Consider the following 19,092-nt stretch of genomic DNA (forward strand, 5'->3'; position numbering starts at 1 on the left):
AAAATAATTGAATTAAAAAATCTGATCTTTTGACCTGATTTCCATTTCCTTTAACTGACATGATCGGGACTGATTTGCGATCACGTTATTGGATAGGGGACATCGTTAAACTTATCAAAGCAAATATCATCATCAGACAACATGAGCAAAGATGATCCGTACGTTACCACTGTGGAAAATGACCATCTTTAAAAAAGTACCTAACACATATTCTGGGGATTAACGGTGGGTCTTCCTTGGAAAAACTGCTTCTCCAATACGCCCACCCAAGGGAGGGGGAGCGAGGAGGAGGGGAGCAGAGGGAGGGAGTGATGGCGAGGAGGAGAAATTGAATGAGAAGCCTCAGAAAGGATCTTGAGAGGAGCCACCACAACAAAACAATCTTTCCAACAGGCCAGGCAGCAGAAGCACCTATTGGCTTTCATGTTTTTTATTTTAAATTAACTTTCCAGGTAATTCCATGGCTTCTTAAAGCCTGAAAGTTGTGGAACTTTTTGCAGCAACAAATCTTGGTGATAGAGGGGGGCAGAGAACCTCCAGATTTGGGAAGATGGACCACGTTTTGAGGATTGGGACCATACGATTGCTGGCTTTTATTCTACTGCACTTCACCACCACTACAGCCGGTAAGGCACAGCTAAACTCACTGGCTGACATCGATGGCGATAGGTCACAGGTCAGAGGTCAGAAAAAGAATTTTCTGATAACTTGCTAGCCTATTTAACTCAAATGTGAAGAAAGAGTGATGACATTTTGAGGCATAAATATAAAAAACACATATGACATTTGGGCAATACTAGGTCAAAGGTCATAACACCCTCTCATTTGGAATCATGTTGTTGAATCAAAATTAATTGGTTAAATTTTCACTAAAATAAAACGAAACATAACTGAAGAATGAGAATGCTTTGTTTCGTACTTAACTACTTCCACTGACGGTGCTAGAAGTCCAATCCATTTGAAGTGGGAGGGTTGGCAGGGAATGTTCATTCGCTGCCAACCCTCCCACTTCAAATGGATTGGGCTTCTACTAGTTATAAACTCATTCAAAGAATTTTCATTTACTTTTTAAAAGCCACACAACTGGACATCTATCATCGTTCTTGATGACAATCTATAAATTCCCGGTTCGGGTCAGGTGCTCACTTGCATGAACCTATGACGTCACGCTGGCGTGTGCGTGCGAGCAGCGTCGCTTGACTGCGAAAGAGTTTCACGTTGGCTTGCGAAGGAGCTGAACAACTGACTTAAAGGGAGTAGATTAAAATTCCTGACGTGGATCTGTTGCGCGCTCACACACACTGTAGAAAATGGCCTCACTTGGGGCTATTTGGCATGTTTCGTAGAAGCTTCAGTCATGTCTTGTGGTTCTAATTAAGACCTGGGAGAATAGAATGTTTAGGCTGCTACTGTGCATCATTTTGTCATGCCTCTTCAATTTACAAATATCCAGTTTGTATATGTTTATGCATTATGCAAGACTCTCAAGGGGTTTAATCATTGACGGATCAATGCAAAGGACTGAGCCAAGGGCCCCAATGGAGGAGTCCTTCGTAGACAAAATGCCAACTATATTATGAAGATCGTGGGGGCCAAAATCATCTTTGTCACATCGTAGTTACTGTCAGTGGTGGATGAAGTACTAACTTTTTTTTACTCAGGTACAAGTACAGATACAGGTGCAAATACGTAATTACTCAAGTAAAAGTCGTCGTCTCCCGCTTATCCGAATCCCGGTCGCAGGGGGAGCATCCTCAGCAAAGAGGCCCAGACAGTCACCAGCTCGTCTGGAAGAATCCCAAGGTGTTCCCAGGCCAGCCGAGAGATATAATCTCTCCAGCATGTCCTGGGTCGGCCCCGGGGTCTCCTCCCAGTTGGACATGCCTAAAACACCTACCGAGGGAGGCTTCCAGGGGGCATCCTAACCAGATGGCCAAACCATCTCAGCTGGGTCCTCTCGACATGAAGGAGCAGCGGCACTACTCTGAGTCGCTCCCGTATGACAGAGCTCCTCACCCTATCTCGAAGGCTGAGCCCAGCCACTCTGCGAAGGAAACTCATTTCAGCCGCTTGTATCCGCGATCTTGTTCTTTCGGTCATTACCCAAAGTTCATGGCCATAGGTGAGGGTGGGAACGGTAAATCGAGAGCTTCACCTTCTGGCTCAGCTCCCTCTTCACCCCGACAGACTGGTTAAGCGCCCGCAACACTACGGACGCCGCCCCAATCCGCCTGTCCATCTCACGCTCCGACCTGCCCTCACTCGTGAACAAGATCCCAAGATACTTCTTAAACTCCTCCACATGGGGCAGGCACTCATCCCCGACCTGGAGTGACCAATCCACCCTTTTCCGGATGAGAACCATGGTCTCAGACTCGGAGGTGCTGATTCTCATCCCAGCCGCTTCATACTCGGCTGCGAACTGTCCCAGCGAGGACCACATCACCTGCAAAAAGCAGAGATGAGATCCTCCCACCACCAAACTCGACCCCCTCAACCATCCGGCTGCGCCTAAAAATTCTGTCCATGAAAGTCACGAACAGAACCGGTGACAAAGGGCCGGGAACAGGTCCGACTTATTGCCGGCCACACGGACCAGACTCATACTCCTGTGCTAGAGGGAACGGATGGATATATATATATATATATATATATATATATATATATATATATATATATATATATATATATATATATATATATATATATATATATATATATATACAAACATACATCCATAGATACATTTTTTTACATTTTATTCAACACTAGAACTTCCCTGGGGCTGGGTGAAGTGATCAAACACCCAGGAAAAAGAATTCATATCTCTGTGCCTGTTAAACTTACAGTTTGTGCATTTATAACTTTTCCTAAAACTGTTTGTTTTACCTCACTCTGTTTTTTAAATTTTGAAATCACTCCAAGAAAATTTCATTGGACCACATTCAGCCATTTCAGCATTTTGAGTGTTAAAACTGTGCATAATATAAAAACAAGCAATAAAATTGACTGCACTGCTTAACTAGCTCAAAAACTCCTCAACTTAGCTTAACGGCGGATTGCAAGCAACTATCAGGTGCATACCGCTACCTACTGTACAAGAGTGGGGTGGTTTTTAATTTGTCAATATCTTGTTCACCTGCCTAATCTTGCTTGTACACATGTTGCTGCCTCTAGTGCTCAGTTACAGTAAAGGCGTTAAAACGTAACTATCAATCCACAATGAGAAAAAAAGTACCAAGTACTTTTACTTTATTAGATTCCACCACTGGTTACAGTGTTTGCTAACTATGGCTGCCAAGATGACTCAACTAATTGATATCCAATCGATTATGAAATGATTATTTTGATTTTTACTCTTTTAGAGATGTTGTTGAGCTAAAACTTTATAAATACTTTATAGCTAAAACCAAATCTTCTTTTTCAACGTAATTAAAATAAAAATATTAAAAAATATATATTCTGTAAACAAAATAAATATTTTTTTATTTTTTTAAAGGTTCATTTATTTAATTTAATAAAAGGGAGAAAACCCAAAATACAATATTCGCTTTATATATACTAGTATATATATATGGTGGAAAGCACAAGGCTGAAAAAGCTGTTTCTGCTCTCGCACCCCTCTATAAAATAAAATGCTGTATTTTAAGCCAAAAGAACTGTTGTGTCTGATAGAACAATATGTCTATATACTGCCATAGCAGATTCATGGCGCATTAAGTCCCCAAACTATTTTTAATTTGTCCGTTTTACCCTGAAAACCACCGTTTACAGACGTCGCGCAACCGCTTTTGTTTCAACCCAACCATAAAAAGAAGGTAATTAAAATTTTTATTCTAATTGTATGTCATTTTTAGCTTAGAATCATTAATTGATGTCTAATATTTCGTTTAAAAAAAAAAAAAAAACTGCTTTAAAAAATTATTTACTCGCATATTTTAAAGTTTTAAACAAATGACGTCACAATGAAAAAAAATAGCGTCTGTAAAGAAGTCACGGATAACTACCTCATAACTATCACTTAATTGTTTTTTTTTGTTACCGTCACATATTTCCCGATATTTTAGATGATAAATAATCGATCCAAACAAAGAAAAAAAAAAAAGTTTAAAAGGGTAAATATATGAAAATGTAAATCTCGATTACTCCTTGACAACTGCGACTTCTGCATCGCGACCCTTGTTATATCAGCATGTTTCACCCATAAAATCCCGAAAAATTCCAGCTGTGGCCATTCACATCTGTATCTTGACACTCAATGATACATGCTATATAGAGTTGTTGGATCGAAACAAGGTAAGTACGCGATAATATCTCCTCAAAATCATGGCGTCTTTAATTCTGCTCTCGTGTGCTCTCACCTCCAGTTAGGGTTTTGCTGCTTAAAAAACAAAAAATGTTTTAAAATGACCTCCTGTTCAAAATTTTTCTTCCCCCAGAAAATTGAGATTTTAAGCTTTCCAATGATGTATCACACGTGCATATCGGACAATTTTGAAATTTGGCCAAATTTGGGGTCTCAGAGCGGAACTTCAAGTCACCTGAGTGTTTTCCGCCATATGTATATATATATATATATATATATATATATATATATATATATATATATATATATATATATATATATATATATATATACATATTTTTTTTAAAGAGGTGAAAACTGTTAATTGTTATTTTTGAATGCAGTTTGTATTTGCTTGTTGCAAATTAAAAGAAGAACAAAAAAAACTTCTGCAATACTCGATCTTTCTTCAAAAATTTTTATTGAGAAAGTCATTGAAGTTGTTACATGATTTGCTTTTGCGGGCCAGAAAATGATTTGGCAGGCCAGATCTGGCCCCCGGCCTTGAGTTTGACACCTGTGACTTACAACACTGAAATAAGAAAACAGCTCAACAACATTCCTACTGTTATAGCTGTTTTGCTGTTGTTTGATAATTAACTCATTGGCTTCCAATGACAGTGATGGATGCCAGTAACAATGTGATTAATTGCAGTTCATCACAAGAATAATCGATTGCAATTAAACATTTTAATTGTTTCATTGTAGTTTTTTTCATAAATGAACTCGATGGCTGCCATTGAGAGAGATAGACGTCCAATCCATTTTGTCTTGGAGGGATGGCAAAGATTGATCACAAGCTACCCAAAATCAAGGCGCACAAAAGCTATCAGCCAGTTTGGGCAAAATCAAAACTGGTCGCCAACAATACTTGTGGCCCAAAAATGTCACTGCATGTAATTGACGTTCCTATAAATGAAATTAAAGGGGAAGTTCAGAATTTTTGACATAAGGCTTAATCTTTGAGTTAGCTGGGATTTAATTAGTCGGTGGAGTTGATTTCAACAATTTCCGTGCAGTTTGTTAGTTATTTGTTAGTTTCAGGGCTCCAGAAATGCCCCCAAATCAACAGCAAGTGAGCCAAAATCAACAGCAAGTTACCCGGAAATGTTCCAGATTAACAGGAAGTGACCTGGGAACGCCCCAAAATCAACAGGAAATGACTTGGAAATACTCCAAAATTAACAGGAGGTGACCAGTAAATTGCCCAATGTTAAGAGCAAGTAACGGAAATCAACAGAGCGGGACCTGTAGATGCCCCAAAATCAATGGGAAGTGACGCAGGAGTTTACTGACCAGTTGAGCAGAGCATCACCACGCAGTTTCATTAACAAAATAAAATGAAAATGAATACAAATAATAATACACTCAGATTATGGCCACCTCTCACCACTATGGCCTATTCTCAAGCTTTTCCTCAAATAATTAACGCATTGCCTGCAATTAACATGTTCATGTTTTAGCGCCATTGACGGCGCTAGATGGCCAATCCATTTCGACTGGAAGTACTGCTGAAACAGCGTCATACAATGCTAGTCATCCCAGTTGTACCAACATTCTGTTTTTTTAGCATCCTCGTAGCTAATGTTTGAAATGTGGTAACAGACCGACACTTTTATTTTTTCACCCCCTGGCAGAGCTTGATTGAGTCCACCGGCTGAAACAATAATGTGATAGATGCAGGAAGACAGCCAAGAGTTGTAATCACATTCACAGCTGCTGCAGTGTCCGCCGCTCACTTATGAGGGCCTGTGAAGTGATGTTGACTTGGACGCGGCGCTCGGATTTAAGGTGGCGCTGACTGATAACGTTGTTATTAGCGGTGCATTTTTGTGCAGGTGTTACAGTAGAAGAGTGGTCCTGTCTGTGTTTAGTCTGAGTTGGGATTTTTAGGGGAACTTTGCGAGATTAATACTTCATTGACAGTTTTAACCCTTTATAACGATAGTCATGAAAATACTAGGAATTAAAAAAACAAAAAAAAATGTTATTAGTGGCCAGATGTACAGTTTATTTCTCATAGCAATGCCTCTAACCCAAAATCACTAGGAAGTGAACCCCTAAGTGACCCCCAACCTAAAATCAGCAGTAAGTGAACAAAAATCAACAGGAACTTACTTGACCCGGATGTGACCCAAAATTAATCACAGGTGACTCCAAATCAATAAGAAGTTCATCGGAAGTGAACACATACAGTGGGGAGAACAAGTATTTGATACACTGCCAATGATTGGCAGTGTATCATATACTTGTTCTCCCCACTGTATCAACAAGAATGACCAAAAATTAACAGGATGGGTCTAGGAAAAAGTGACCCTAAATCAACAGGAATTGACCCGTAAATGGGCAAAAATTAATAGGAAGTCGCAGAGTAAATGCCCAAAATCAAATGGAAGCGAACCAGAAATGACCCAAAATACACAGGAAGTGACCTAAATCAATATGAGGTGACTCAACTCGGAGGTGATCCAAAAACAGCAAGAAATGACCCTGAGTTGACCCAAAATCAACATGAAGTGATCCTGAGGTGACCCAAAATCCACAGGAAATTTCAATTTAGATAATTTAGTTTAACATGGAGTACAGTAGAGTAGAGTATAACAGAATAGAATAGAATTCACTGTCATTGTACAGTGTACAACGAGATTTAAAGTAGTGCTGCAACGATTAATCGATTAACTCGTGTAATTTGATTAGAAAAAAGCTTCGAATCAAATTTTGCTGCTTTGAGTATTCGTTTCATTGGAGTGGCGTTGTAATGGTTAGTTTTGAAAGTGTTTGCATTTAGTTTTACTGATTTGGGTGGATACACTGCCCTCTAGTGGCAACAGTAAATATGACATAACTTACTTAACATGGTTGAATCCAGCTGCTCCCTGTTAAGACCAACATAAGGCAAGTTTTTGTTTGCGCTAATATGTTTTTAAATACATCCGTAATTTAGTTTATAGGTATGTTTAGCAGTTTTTTGTGGGAGTATGTGTTGAACGAAGAACGATTTGTAGAGAGCATTGTTAAAAAAAAAAAAGTTACCATTTAATTGCATTTAAGCTAGCGGACTTTTGCTATGGAAGTTAGCCAATTGTTCTTTTGTTGTACTTAGATCCTCTGTTTTTTTTAAAATACCATTTGAGGCTAAGGTCAGGTGTTCTAATTTATTTTTAAATGAAAGTGCAACCCTGCATAGTTTGAAGAAACGCACGGGATCTTTATTTTGAAAGTGCAATCTTAGCAAGCCTCTGTTTTACATCCCTAAAATTTACTCTACAACGCATTAAAGGATCCTTATCCGATTACTCGATTATTTGAACTAACTAGTTGATAGATTAATCGACTACTAAAATAATCAATAGCTGCAGCCCTATCTTAAAGTTTAGCCATAGCGTGCACCAGATAAAACAAAAGCAAAAGTGCTATAAGGCACACAGATTGGTAATAAAGTGAATAACTGACTAGCAGGAAGTGGTAAGGTAGAAGTAATATAATACTCCGTACATGACAATTTACAGTACTCAGACTAGGAGGCTAACTTGATATGACAGTTTGTGCACAGATTTTGATGTAACAGTGCAACAATGCTATCATGTAACTGTGCCAATATTGCATATGCAGTACCCAGATGATGCAGTACCCAGATTGAGAAAGATATTTGAGAACATTTCACTTAGTGAGATGCATGTGACAATGTTGTGGCATTAGTAGTGTAATGACAGTGACATTTCAGTGCAAACTTGAGTTGAGTATGGTGACAGCTCTTGGAAAGAAACTGTCTCTCATTCATAGAGTTTGACTTTTGGAGCAGGGGGGGCACAACATGTTGGGGGCACAACATGTTGATGACCCCTAAACCCAGTGTCAGTAATAAAATCAACTTACAAAAATATTTATAATCATAAGTTTAAATTGAGCGGTTTTATTTTTGTTTCCCATCATTTTTGAGGGGAATTCTAAATCAGGCTGCTTAGGACAGCTATACTTTTTCCAAGATCGTCATCCAGTGAATATGGTACACCCACCGGTGTCGTGCCATTGTAGGTTCCCCCGTCAAAAATTGTATCCCCTGGGTGGAACCACTCCGCTGCACTGATTTGCTTGAACTCCATGTTTTGGTGATGTAGTTATCTACGAGGTTTTAAAACATGGCCCATCCATAAAAAAAAAACAAAAAAACAAAAACTTTTTTTTTCTTTCATATGACGTAACATATGTACTCAACGTAAAAAGGCAATGTTTTACTGTTTTACTTGTAGGATCACTTATAACTGTTATTACTGTAATTCAAGTCCTGTATGGAGTTTCTAAGTCAAAGTCCAAAATATATAACTGTGATTCTTTTCTGGCTTCAATTCATTTTTTAAGTCGACGTAACTCATAACTAGTGTGTGTGGGTGTGTGCGTGTGTGTGTGCTCCCACGGCAGCGGATACAATTTAAAACGGGGGTAACTAAATTGGCAAGACACCGGTGGTGGCTCTGTTGTACAATTAGCGTCTTTAGTTGGGCAAATCGAAACCCCGCTCACCATTTTGGCAGTGCTCTCTGGTGTTTCATGGTCCACATTTTCAATCCTTGGTTCTTGCTCTGTAGTTGTTGTCGCTTTTGAAAGCTTAGGTTTGAAAAAATTACGTATCTCCATCTTGCCCCTTCGGTCCTCGGGTGGTTTTGGCTATGCAAAGCAAATGTCCGTCTAAGGCAGTGTTTTTCAACCTTTTCTGAGTTACGGCATGTTTTTACATTGGAAAAAATCTCGCGGCACACCACAAACCAAAAACGTTCCAAAATTACTTTCTGTACAATATATTTAATTATGAAATAATTTCTCAATATTTATACTTACTCAGTGTGAAACTTGAGTCTGTTTAGATGAACACAAAGACAATATGGTGGCAGGAATCTTCAACAGCTCTCAGTCGCTCTCTATTTTTATTTTTTATAGCATTTAGGCTTTAAAAGCTCAGAATTATCAGACAAGGGGACTTTAACAATGTCTTTAACCGCATCAGGACTGACCATGTCACTGACAATGGCTTTGCAGGCGGTGTGGGACTTTTTGGATTTAGCAACAAGTTAAGCAACAAGGTAACTGGCTTTGAGGGCTTTCTCATATAGCTTTGTTGTTTTTCTAAAAAAAAAAAAAAAAAAAAAAAAAAAGTTGTCTGTTTCTGTTTTCACGAAGGCGAACAAAATAGTCCATTGACTTGTTTTGAAGCGATGGGTGTTTTGTTTGGAAATGACGTTTAAGCTTGCTTGGCACCATGGCACTATTGGTTGCTGCTCGTGTCGAGTTCAAGAACTGCTCGGATTTCTAGCCATCAGCCACCTTGCAGTCCTCGACAATGTGTGGAATAAAACACAGGGAGGATTGATGGTCGTGACATATGGGTAAAATGGAAAGGACATTTCCGTGTATATCGACACTTGACGATTTTAATCAAATGATTACAGTAGAAGTGCTGGGGTCCACATTGTTGCAGACAGCAAGGTGGCTGATGGCTAGAAATCCGAGCAGTTTTTGAATGCGACACGAGAAATACCTCGCTCACCTGCACACGACCGCAACCTTCTACCTACTCCTTCCTTCCACCTGTAAATCCGCCCGACGACGTTAAAAAAAAAAAAAAAAAAAAGCGATATTGGATAATTTGGCGCGTCACCTGACGATCTCTCATGGCACACTAGTGTGCCGCGGCACACCAGTTGAAAAACACTGGTATTAGGTGCTAGTCACATGATCTGTTAAAAAAAATCATTTTAACCCATTATAAAGATATTTTTTTGTTCGATTTCATTCATTTTTGTTGTTTGTTTTATTGCTTTAGAACTTTTATACACAAAATTTTACCGGAAAACTCTTATTTTTAAAATCATGTATAGGAAAGTCAATTACTTTCAAGGACACTTTTCGGCGACCAGGGACCCCCTGGCCCCCCTTAAACTCCGCGTATGTTCTCATTCTGTTTGTTTTGGCTGGTATGGCCCTGTAGTGCCTGCCAGAGGAAAGAGGTTGAAGAGGTGGATGCTGGGCTGTGTATAGCCTTTTATGATGCTCCTTGTCATCTTAGGTACCCGGAGATAGTAGACCAGTAAGAAAGGAAGCAGCCATTGACCTGTTGAACATAACAACTTTATAAAAGTATTCATCAATACAAAAAATAAAATACAAACATTTTCATCTTCAACATAACGTAAATATGCAATCATTATTGACAATATTAAAGGTAAGTTTGTTAAATTAAGCAAAACAGTCACTTGCCCAATAAAGTGCTGCTGAAGCAGAAACAATCAATAGATGTTTTCTCTGAGAGTGCTCTCACCGTTTAAGAGTAGAAGTACAAACATGTGCTCTTGAGGGGCAGGTGTTTTCTCAAAGGGTCTAGCAGCTTTTTGGCCTGCTGACCCATCATTCTGTCAACAAACATGAGTAGTGAACAAACTGTGGAAAGTGAAGAATGCGGTTCAGATTCTATCCAAGATCATCGCTATACGTCAGCTTATAGATAAAACGGTGCTGTCCGTTTAACATGAATGTACAGTACACAATGTACACATTGAAATTTCTGCAACATATCAAGATAAACCATTACCATGTGCCTGCACGGTTGACCTAAATCCATCACAAAAAAAGACAAATACTGTACTGTAGAAGAACTTGTACGCTTTCAAGCAGGCTAATGAAATAGTATCCTGACGCTTGCTTTCATCACCGCTCTCGTATTGATATTCACAACGGCGCTGAGTGTATCCACTGAGAATATGTTCAAAATCCTTTCCAGCCCTTTTTCAACCTTGCGCCTCAACACGCTCCGACACTGTCGAAGATAACTAAAAGCAGACCCTGAAGCGGTGGCGAAGCGATTGTGATAACCTCTTGCTTCTTATTTTGCATTCTTCAAGGAAACCGGTGTCTTGCGTCATCGCATTAACTGTTTTTGTGCCATTGATGATGATAGACGTAACGTCCAATCATGTGCCTCTTAATAACAAAACGAAAACCCTTGGAATGACATTATGATTAGTAGAACTATTTTAAATGGGAGTGTTGGCAGCATTCGTTAATTTGCTGCTAACATTCCCACTTCAAATGGATTGGATGTCTAGTGCTATCACTGGAAGCCAGTAAGTTCTAGTGAGCTAATTGTTATTTCTTTGTCACAGTTTTAGGGGTGTAATGGTACACACAAGTCATGGTTCAGTACATACCTCGGGACACGGGTCACGGTTTGATTCGCTACAACAGGAAAAACAATTATGCATTTTTTATCACGGCATTTGAAAGTTAAAGTTTGTTCTATTGGCTAAAATAAAAATAAAAAATTTAAAAAAAGCTATTTAAAAGTACCAAAAAAAAAAAAAAAAAAATAGGAGAAAACGATTTAATGAATTTGTATTTCTATTGCTCTTGCATTGTTTAATTCACAGTTTATGTGCAAAAATGGACAGCACACCCTATTTTGCAGGGATCGATTGAGGTACCAGTTAAAGTCAGGCTGTACCAGTAGTGTATGTAGCACTCACTTTTTTTTTTTTTTTACTTAAGTAAAAGTGCAAATAGAGAGACAAAACATTACTAAAGTTAAAGTACAAGTATCCAAGAAAAAAGCATTCTCAAGTAAATGTACAGTACTTGCTTCAAAATTTACACGTAAAAAGTTAAAGTATTTCTCCTGATACAAAAATGTGATATACAGGTAGTCCCGAGGTTACGAACGAGTTCCGTTCCTACGCTGACGACATAACTTGAATTTCCGTGAAAATCGGAATCAACCCTTTAAATACTCATACATCTCAAAATAACTATCCAAAAAGTCTAAAAGTATTGTATTTTGTTAATTGATGGAGGATACACTGCCCTCTGCGTTGGGTCTGGCTGCGCTCTGGTTTGGCCAAGATAAGGCTGTAAGTTGTTTCAGCTAATATATATTTGTGTATGCATTTGTAATTAAATTAGAACTGCAGTTTGTGGAGTTGCGTTTGAGCGATTTGCTACGAGAATGTAAATATGTTTGCATTTGTAGGCTGGCGGAATTTTGTTAGGCAAATTATGCTAATTTAACATACTAAATTTACATTTTGATCAGACTAGATGGACGTTTGTACGCCAATTGTTTTGTGTCAAGTGTTTTATTGTTAAAATGCCTGTCGTTTTGAGCACAAATGTACATATGTGTGTTTCAGCTTTACAAATTTTCATAAGTGAAAGTCAAATCAAAAGCTTCAAAAACCTAAATTCCCTTGTTTGCTGTCTGTCAAGCTGAAAACTTCACGTTTAGTGACGACAGAACGCATTGTTAAGTAAAAATTAAGATACTCCCTTAAGATAAGGTAAAATAAGTTACTGTTTATACGACTTTATATGAAATTAACCCAAAAACGACTGGAGACAAAATGGCGAACGAGACTCCGGTGTCGTAAAGTCATAATCACATAAATCGAGTATGGCGTAATTTTATATTCTAAATATAAATAAATTATATAACCATGCAGAATGGAAAAAAGTAATAAAATTGACTGCAATGTAAACAGAAGCATAACAAGCTCACAAAACTCCAGCTGTACGAGGGAGGCAAAATGGAATAGAACAGAGCAGAATAGAATAGAATAGAATAGAATAGAATAGAATAGAATAGAATAGAATAGAATAGAACAGAATATCTACGGAATGCACGTTGCTTTGCAACGATTGAACGACCGCTTGAAAAAAATTCCTCAACAGCGAAAAGCGCGTTTCAACTTCATCCACTCCATGATGCTCACTTGGGTTCCTGAAAAAAATGAACATAAAATAAATAACGCATGTGAAGAACCAAACTTTAAGACCCACCCTCTCATATAAGTCCATCCCTACCATCAGCAACCATTGCCTCAGGGTGCTAAATTTAAATAAGCAAGGTGCTCTGCCCCACCCTGTATTTTATTCTATTTGTGTGTTGACAGGCTAGTGAACAAGTACGCAGCCAATAACGTTAATAGTTAAGTCTACGTTTTTACTACATACGATCAAATATACACACATATATATATATATATACAGTGCCTTGCAAAAGTATTCGGCCCCCTTGAACCTTGCAACCTTTCACCACATTTCAGGGTTCAAACATAAAGATATAAAATTTTAATTTTTTTGTCAAGAATCAACAACAAGTGGGACACAATCGTGAAGTGGAACAAAATTTATTGGATAATTTAAACTTTTTTAACAAATAAAAAACTTAAAAGTGGGGCGTGCAATATTATTCGGCCCCCTCGCGTTAATACTTTGTAGCGCCACCTTTTGCTCCAATTACAGCTGCAAGTCGCTTGGGGTATATTTCTATCAGTTTTGCACATCCAGAGACTGACATTCTTGCCCATTCTTCCTTGCAAAACAGCTCGAGCTCAGTGAGTTTGGATGGAGAGTGTTTGTGAACAGCAGTCTTCAGCTCTTTCCACAGATTCTCGATTGGATTCAGGTCTGGACTTTGACTTGGCCATTCTAACACCTGGATACGTTTATTTTGGAACCATTCCATTGTAGATTTGGCTTTATGTTTTGGATCATTGTCCTGTTGGAAGATAAATCTCCGTCCCAGTCTCAGGTCTTGTGCAGATACCAACAGGTTTTCTTCCAGAATGTTCCTGTATTTGGCTGCATCCATCTTCCCGTCAATTTTAACCATCTTCCCTGTCCCTGCTGAAGAAAAGCAGGCCCAAACCATGATGCCGCCACCACCATGTTTGACAGTGGGGATGGTGTGTTCAGGGTGATGAGCTGTGTTGCTTTTACGCCAAACATATCGTTTTGCATTGTGGCCAAAAAGTTCAATTTTGGTTTCATCTGACCAGAGCACCTTCTTCCACATGTTTGGTGTGTCTCCCAGGTGGCTTGTGGCAAACTTTAAACGAGACTTTTTATGGATATCTTTGAGAAATGGCTTTCTTCTTGCCACTCTTCCATAAAGGCCAGATTTGTGCAGTGTACGACTGATTGTTGTCCTATGGACAGACTCTCCCACCTCTGCTGTAGATCTCTGCAGTTCATCCAGAGTGATCATGGGCCTCTTGGCTGCATCTCTGATCAGTTTTCTCCTTGTTTGAGAAGAAAGTTTGGAAGGACGGCCGGGTCTTGGTAGATTTGCAGTGGTCTGATGCTCCTTCCATTTCAATATGATGGCTTGCACAGTGCTCCTTGAGATGTTTAAAGCTTTGGAAATCTTTTTGTATCCAAATCCGGCTTTAAACTTCTCCACAACAGTATCTCGGACCTGCCTGGTGTGTTCCTTGGTTTTCATAATGCTCTCTGCACTTTAAACAGAACCCTGAGACTATCACAGAGCAGGTGCATTTATACGGAGACTTGATTACACACAGTTGGACTCTATTTATCATCATCGGTCATTTAGGACAACATTGGATCATTCAGAGATCCTCACTGAACTTCTGGAGTGAGTTTGCTGCACTGAAAGTAAAGGGGCCGAATAATATTGCACGCCCCACTTTTCAGTTTTTTATTTGTTAAAAAAGTTTAAATTATCCAATAAATGTTGTTCCACTTCACGATTGTATCCCACTTGTTGTTGATTCTTGACAAAAAAATTAAATTTCATATCTTCATGTTTGAAGCCTGAAATGTGGCGAAAGTTTGCAAGATTCAAGGGGGCCGAATACTTTTGCAAGGCACTGTATATATATATTTTTAGTACTGTGCAAAAATTTTAGGCAGGTGTGAAAAAATGCTGTATACTAAGAATGCTTTCAAAAATGGAAGTGTTAATAGTTTATTTTCATCAATTAACAAAATGCAGTGAATGAACAGAAGAGAAATCTAAATCAAATCAATTTTTGGTGTGACCACCCTTTGCCTTCAAAACAGCATCAATTCTTCTAGGTACACTTTCACACAGTTTTTGAAGGAACTCGGCTGGTAGGTTGTTCCAAACATCTTGGAGAACTAACCACAGATCTTCTGTGGATGTAGGCTTCCTCAAATCCTTCTGTCTCTTCATGAAATTCCAGACAGACTCGATGATGTTGAGATCAGGGCTCTGTGGGGGCCATACCATCACTTCCAGGACTTCGTGTTCTTGTTTACGCTGAAGATAGTTCTTAATGACATTGGCTTTATGTTTGGGGTCCTTGTCATGCTGCAGAATAAATTTGGGGCCAATCATATGCCTCCCTGATGGTATTGCATGATGGATAAGTATCTGCCTGTATTTCTCAGCATTGAGGACACCATTAATCCTGACCAAATCTCCAACTCCATTTGCAGAAATGCAGCCCCAAACTTGCAAGGAACCTCCACCATGCTTCACTGTTGCCTGCAGACACTCATTATTGTACCGCTCTCCAGCCCTTCGGCGAACAAACTGCCTTCTGCTACAGCCAAATATTTCAAATTTTGACTCATCAGTCCAGAGCACCTGCTGCCATTTTTCTGCACCCAGGTTCCTATGTTTTCGTGCATAGTCGAGTCGCTTGGCCTTGTTTCCATGTCGGAGGTATGGCTTTTTGGCTGCAACTCTTCCATGAAGACCACTTCTGGCCAGACTTCTCCGGACAGTAGATGGGTGTACCTGGGTCCCACTGGTTTCTGCCACCTCTGAGCTGATGGCACTGTTGGTTATCTTCCGATTTCGAAGGGAAATAAGCTTGAGGTGTTTTTCATCTGCTGCACTAAGTTTCCTTGGCCGACCACTGCATCTACGATCCTCAACGTTGCCCGTTTCTTTGTGCTTCTTCAAAAGAGTTTGAACAGCACATCTTGTAATCCCAGCATTAAACCATCGGGTTTTTGCTATTTTAAAGTTAAGAAAAAGATGTTTTAAAGTGCCTAGACACCAAAAAGCATGTTTATTTCATATTTCACCCGGTATTTTATCCTCCTGAATGAAATGGACCGGTTGGATGTGTGTGGAAGCGATCGTTTAATTTATTAAATTTTTGAATTCCGCGCCATGAAAATGAGTGACTTCCTGCTCCAGTCTTGGGTTGAGGACGAATGCGAATGTGACGTCACCCTGGTCAGCATCTCACAATACAGCATTGCTTTATAGCATGCAGATGGACTGCGGATTCAGCTGATTTTGGGGATTAATTCGTTTATTTTTCGTATCACGCCAGCCAAATGTGCTGCAGGGTTTTGTTGCTGCACCAGGGAGAGGCAAGTGAGCCTTTTTGGGTTTCAAAAAGTTCCCGTTCACCCTCGAAGAATGGCCAAAATATGGGACCGTTGGACTGACGAGGAAGTGAGTAGACATCGTATTTTGTATTATGTCAAATGCTGGGATCATGGCACACGTTTTAATACGGAGGTGGCTTGCATTTTGTGGCTGACAATGCTCCATGTCCACCGAGAAAGCCACTCGGCCGACGACCGGCGGCTTGTTGCACACCCCCCTTGGTCTTTCGCGTACCCGCCGGGAGAGGCAACTTTGTGTTAAAAATGGCCGCGTATACATCGATTATAAAGTAAACACTACAAACTTTCTTTGAATAAAGGACTATTTACTTAGGTTCAATCTAGGACGGACATGTAGAAAAGTTCTCAGACACATCCTGCCATGTTAGCTGCACAACAACTGCATGCCGCTCTCTCACTGTTTACGTCTTCGCTGTGTAGTTAACCATTACGGGCGAGTTATGCTTCCGCCTCAGACCTGCGACGTCAAAGAAGACCCAATTTATGATCCTCCGCCGTAGCCTCTCTGTCTCCTTCTAATTTTTCTGACTTCGCGTCGCGACAACGCAAGTGACGTGGTGGATATGGACTATGATTAGTCCGCTCAGACTGTTGTTTCCGGTTCAGCACGAAATCGCCGACATTGTCAAACATGATTTTTTTTCCACGCAAAAATGGACCAAGCCGACGAGAGTATCAACGAAGAGCAAGTACGACAACTTCTACAATGTCTCGTCAAGACATTATGAAGATTGCCAGATGGCAAGCAATTCCTGGGAGGAGATTGCTGAAAATACGGGGCTGGAGGTCAGCCAGCGATTGAATAAAAAATGGGAGAACCACAAAGACAAGTATGTGTGTGTTCGGAATCAAATGGCCACACGAAGCGGTGACCAAGTCGCAGTGTTGGGTAATCTAACAAATTATTTTTTCCACCGTTACAACGCCGTTACCATTACTGCCGGTCAAAAGCGTTACTTACTTTGAATAAATTGAATAAACTACCAGCCGTAGCGAGTCTACTCTGCTCTGTTTATTTGTCATCCAAGACTTGGGGTGCTTTCAGGTTCATGGCAATGAAAATAGTAAACACTCATAGCCTACATTTGCAAGAACGATGGAGTTGCCGTTTGATACGGTCATAATGTGCAGGTCCTGCACCCATCCGCAGCAAAACTGTTTGTAGCTTTGTAGTGATTTGTGATTTCGGAATCGCTGATGAGTTTAGAAACATACACCAAACAATAAATACAGCAGAATGTCGATTTCACGAAATTGTGGAAGCCCGTCGACATCTTTACTCCATTTGTCTTCGGCTTACTCGTAAGGGTCAACATTGTTCACATCCTTAAGTTTGATCAAATATCTGTTCTTCGCCTTAGTAACGAGTTTGTCTCTTTATCGAACTGGCAAGTTAAAGTTTAATGTCCCGGGAGCCAGACCTGCTTCCAATATGGCTGCGTTGTTGTCAAATCTCACGTGATCCCCCATTCTGTGACGTAAACGCTTGAGCCTAATAGCGCACGGAGAGCCGGTGTTTTCACACACAAACCGGAACAGCGCGTGCGGCAAACACACACACGCAAAACAGATGCAGAGGGATATGATGGCAGAGCATTCAGAGGAAAATTTGTCCTTTACGAGGTGGAGATATAAACACTATTTCAAGTTGGTAGAAATTAAAGGAAAGAACGTGCATGTAAAGTGTAGTTTATGTCCCAGGGCAAAGCTTTTGTCGACACCTGTGGTAAGCAATTCAAATCTGTTTATTTTTGTTGCACTTCAAGTGTAGGATGAATCTGTTGCTGGTGAGGTGGAATAAATATTACAAGGTTCTGTAACACAACTACCTGTCTGTTCTTCTCTATTCAACTGACTCGAATACTGCTCAGAAAATTTCAAATTCTTTGACATACAACAACTTCTTTTTAAAGTAACGGAAATAGTTACTTTCCCTGGTAACTAGTTACTTTTACTATAGAGTAATTCAGTTACCAACTCAGTTACCTTTTGGAAGAAGTAGTGAGTAACTATAACTAATTACTTTTTTAAAATAACATGCTCAACACTGCCCAGTCGGCCAAAAACTGCCAGCTTTTTATCACTTTACTAGTATGTCGTATTTTTAGTTGGTGCACTTCATCATTTATTGTGTACATATGTTTGCTGTGTCAAAAGAGTTGTTTTGATGTTTAATTTTCAACAAAAGACAGTTCAAACTTGATACATCATCACTGATTGAGTTCCTCTGTGCTTTTATGATAACATTAACATCAAGGCTTCCAACGCAGTTTGGGAGGTTCCATAGCCGCCAGAAATCTGCTATGGCTTCCCATTGGCTGGTTGTAGGACACGGCAAACAAATCAGGCTGGATGGCTTTACAGACCTCGGACAAAAGGCTGGACGCAGTGCTCGACGCCAGTTTGAAGCTAGCCGCCACAGCTTGCAAGTTTCCACCCAAGGCTAGAACTCTCTGTGTGGCATCAAAAGTCGGACAGACCGCCTCGAAACCATCTTCTGCGTCACCTGCACCTCAACATTTGTTCAATGTTGATGAGCTGAAGATCCACATTCAACCGTTCCATCTTGC

The 19,092-nt window shown here is 39.8% G+C and overlaps 1 protein-coding gene across 1 annotated transcript in view; it reads left to right on the forward strand.

The window, feature by feature from the left end:
- Positions 1-533: 533 nt before the first annotated feature.
- The window catches only part of col5a3a (collagen, type V, alpha 3a), a 212,692-nt gene continuing 194,133 nt past the window's right edge, over positions 534-19,092 (forward strand). The window contains exon 1 of the mRNA XM_057861461.1: positions 534-626. Within this exon, the coding sequence (XP_057717444.1) occupies positions 551-626 (76 nt within the window). The 5' untranslated portion in view covers positions 534-550. The remainder of the gene's footprint in view (positions 627-19,092) is intronic.

Source organism: Corythoichthys intestinalis, chromosome 16 (genome assembly GCF_030265065.1).
Source record: "Corythoichthys intestinalis isolate RoL2023-P3 chromosome 16, ASM3026506v1, whole genome shotgun sequence".
Lineage (NCBI taxonomy): Eukaryota > Metazoa > Chordata > Actinopteri > Syngnathiformes > Syngnathidae > Corythoichthys > Corythoichthys intestinalis.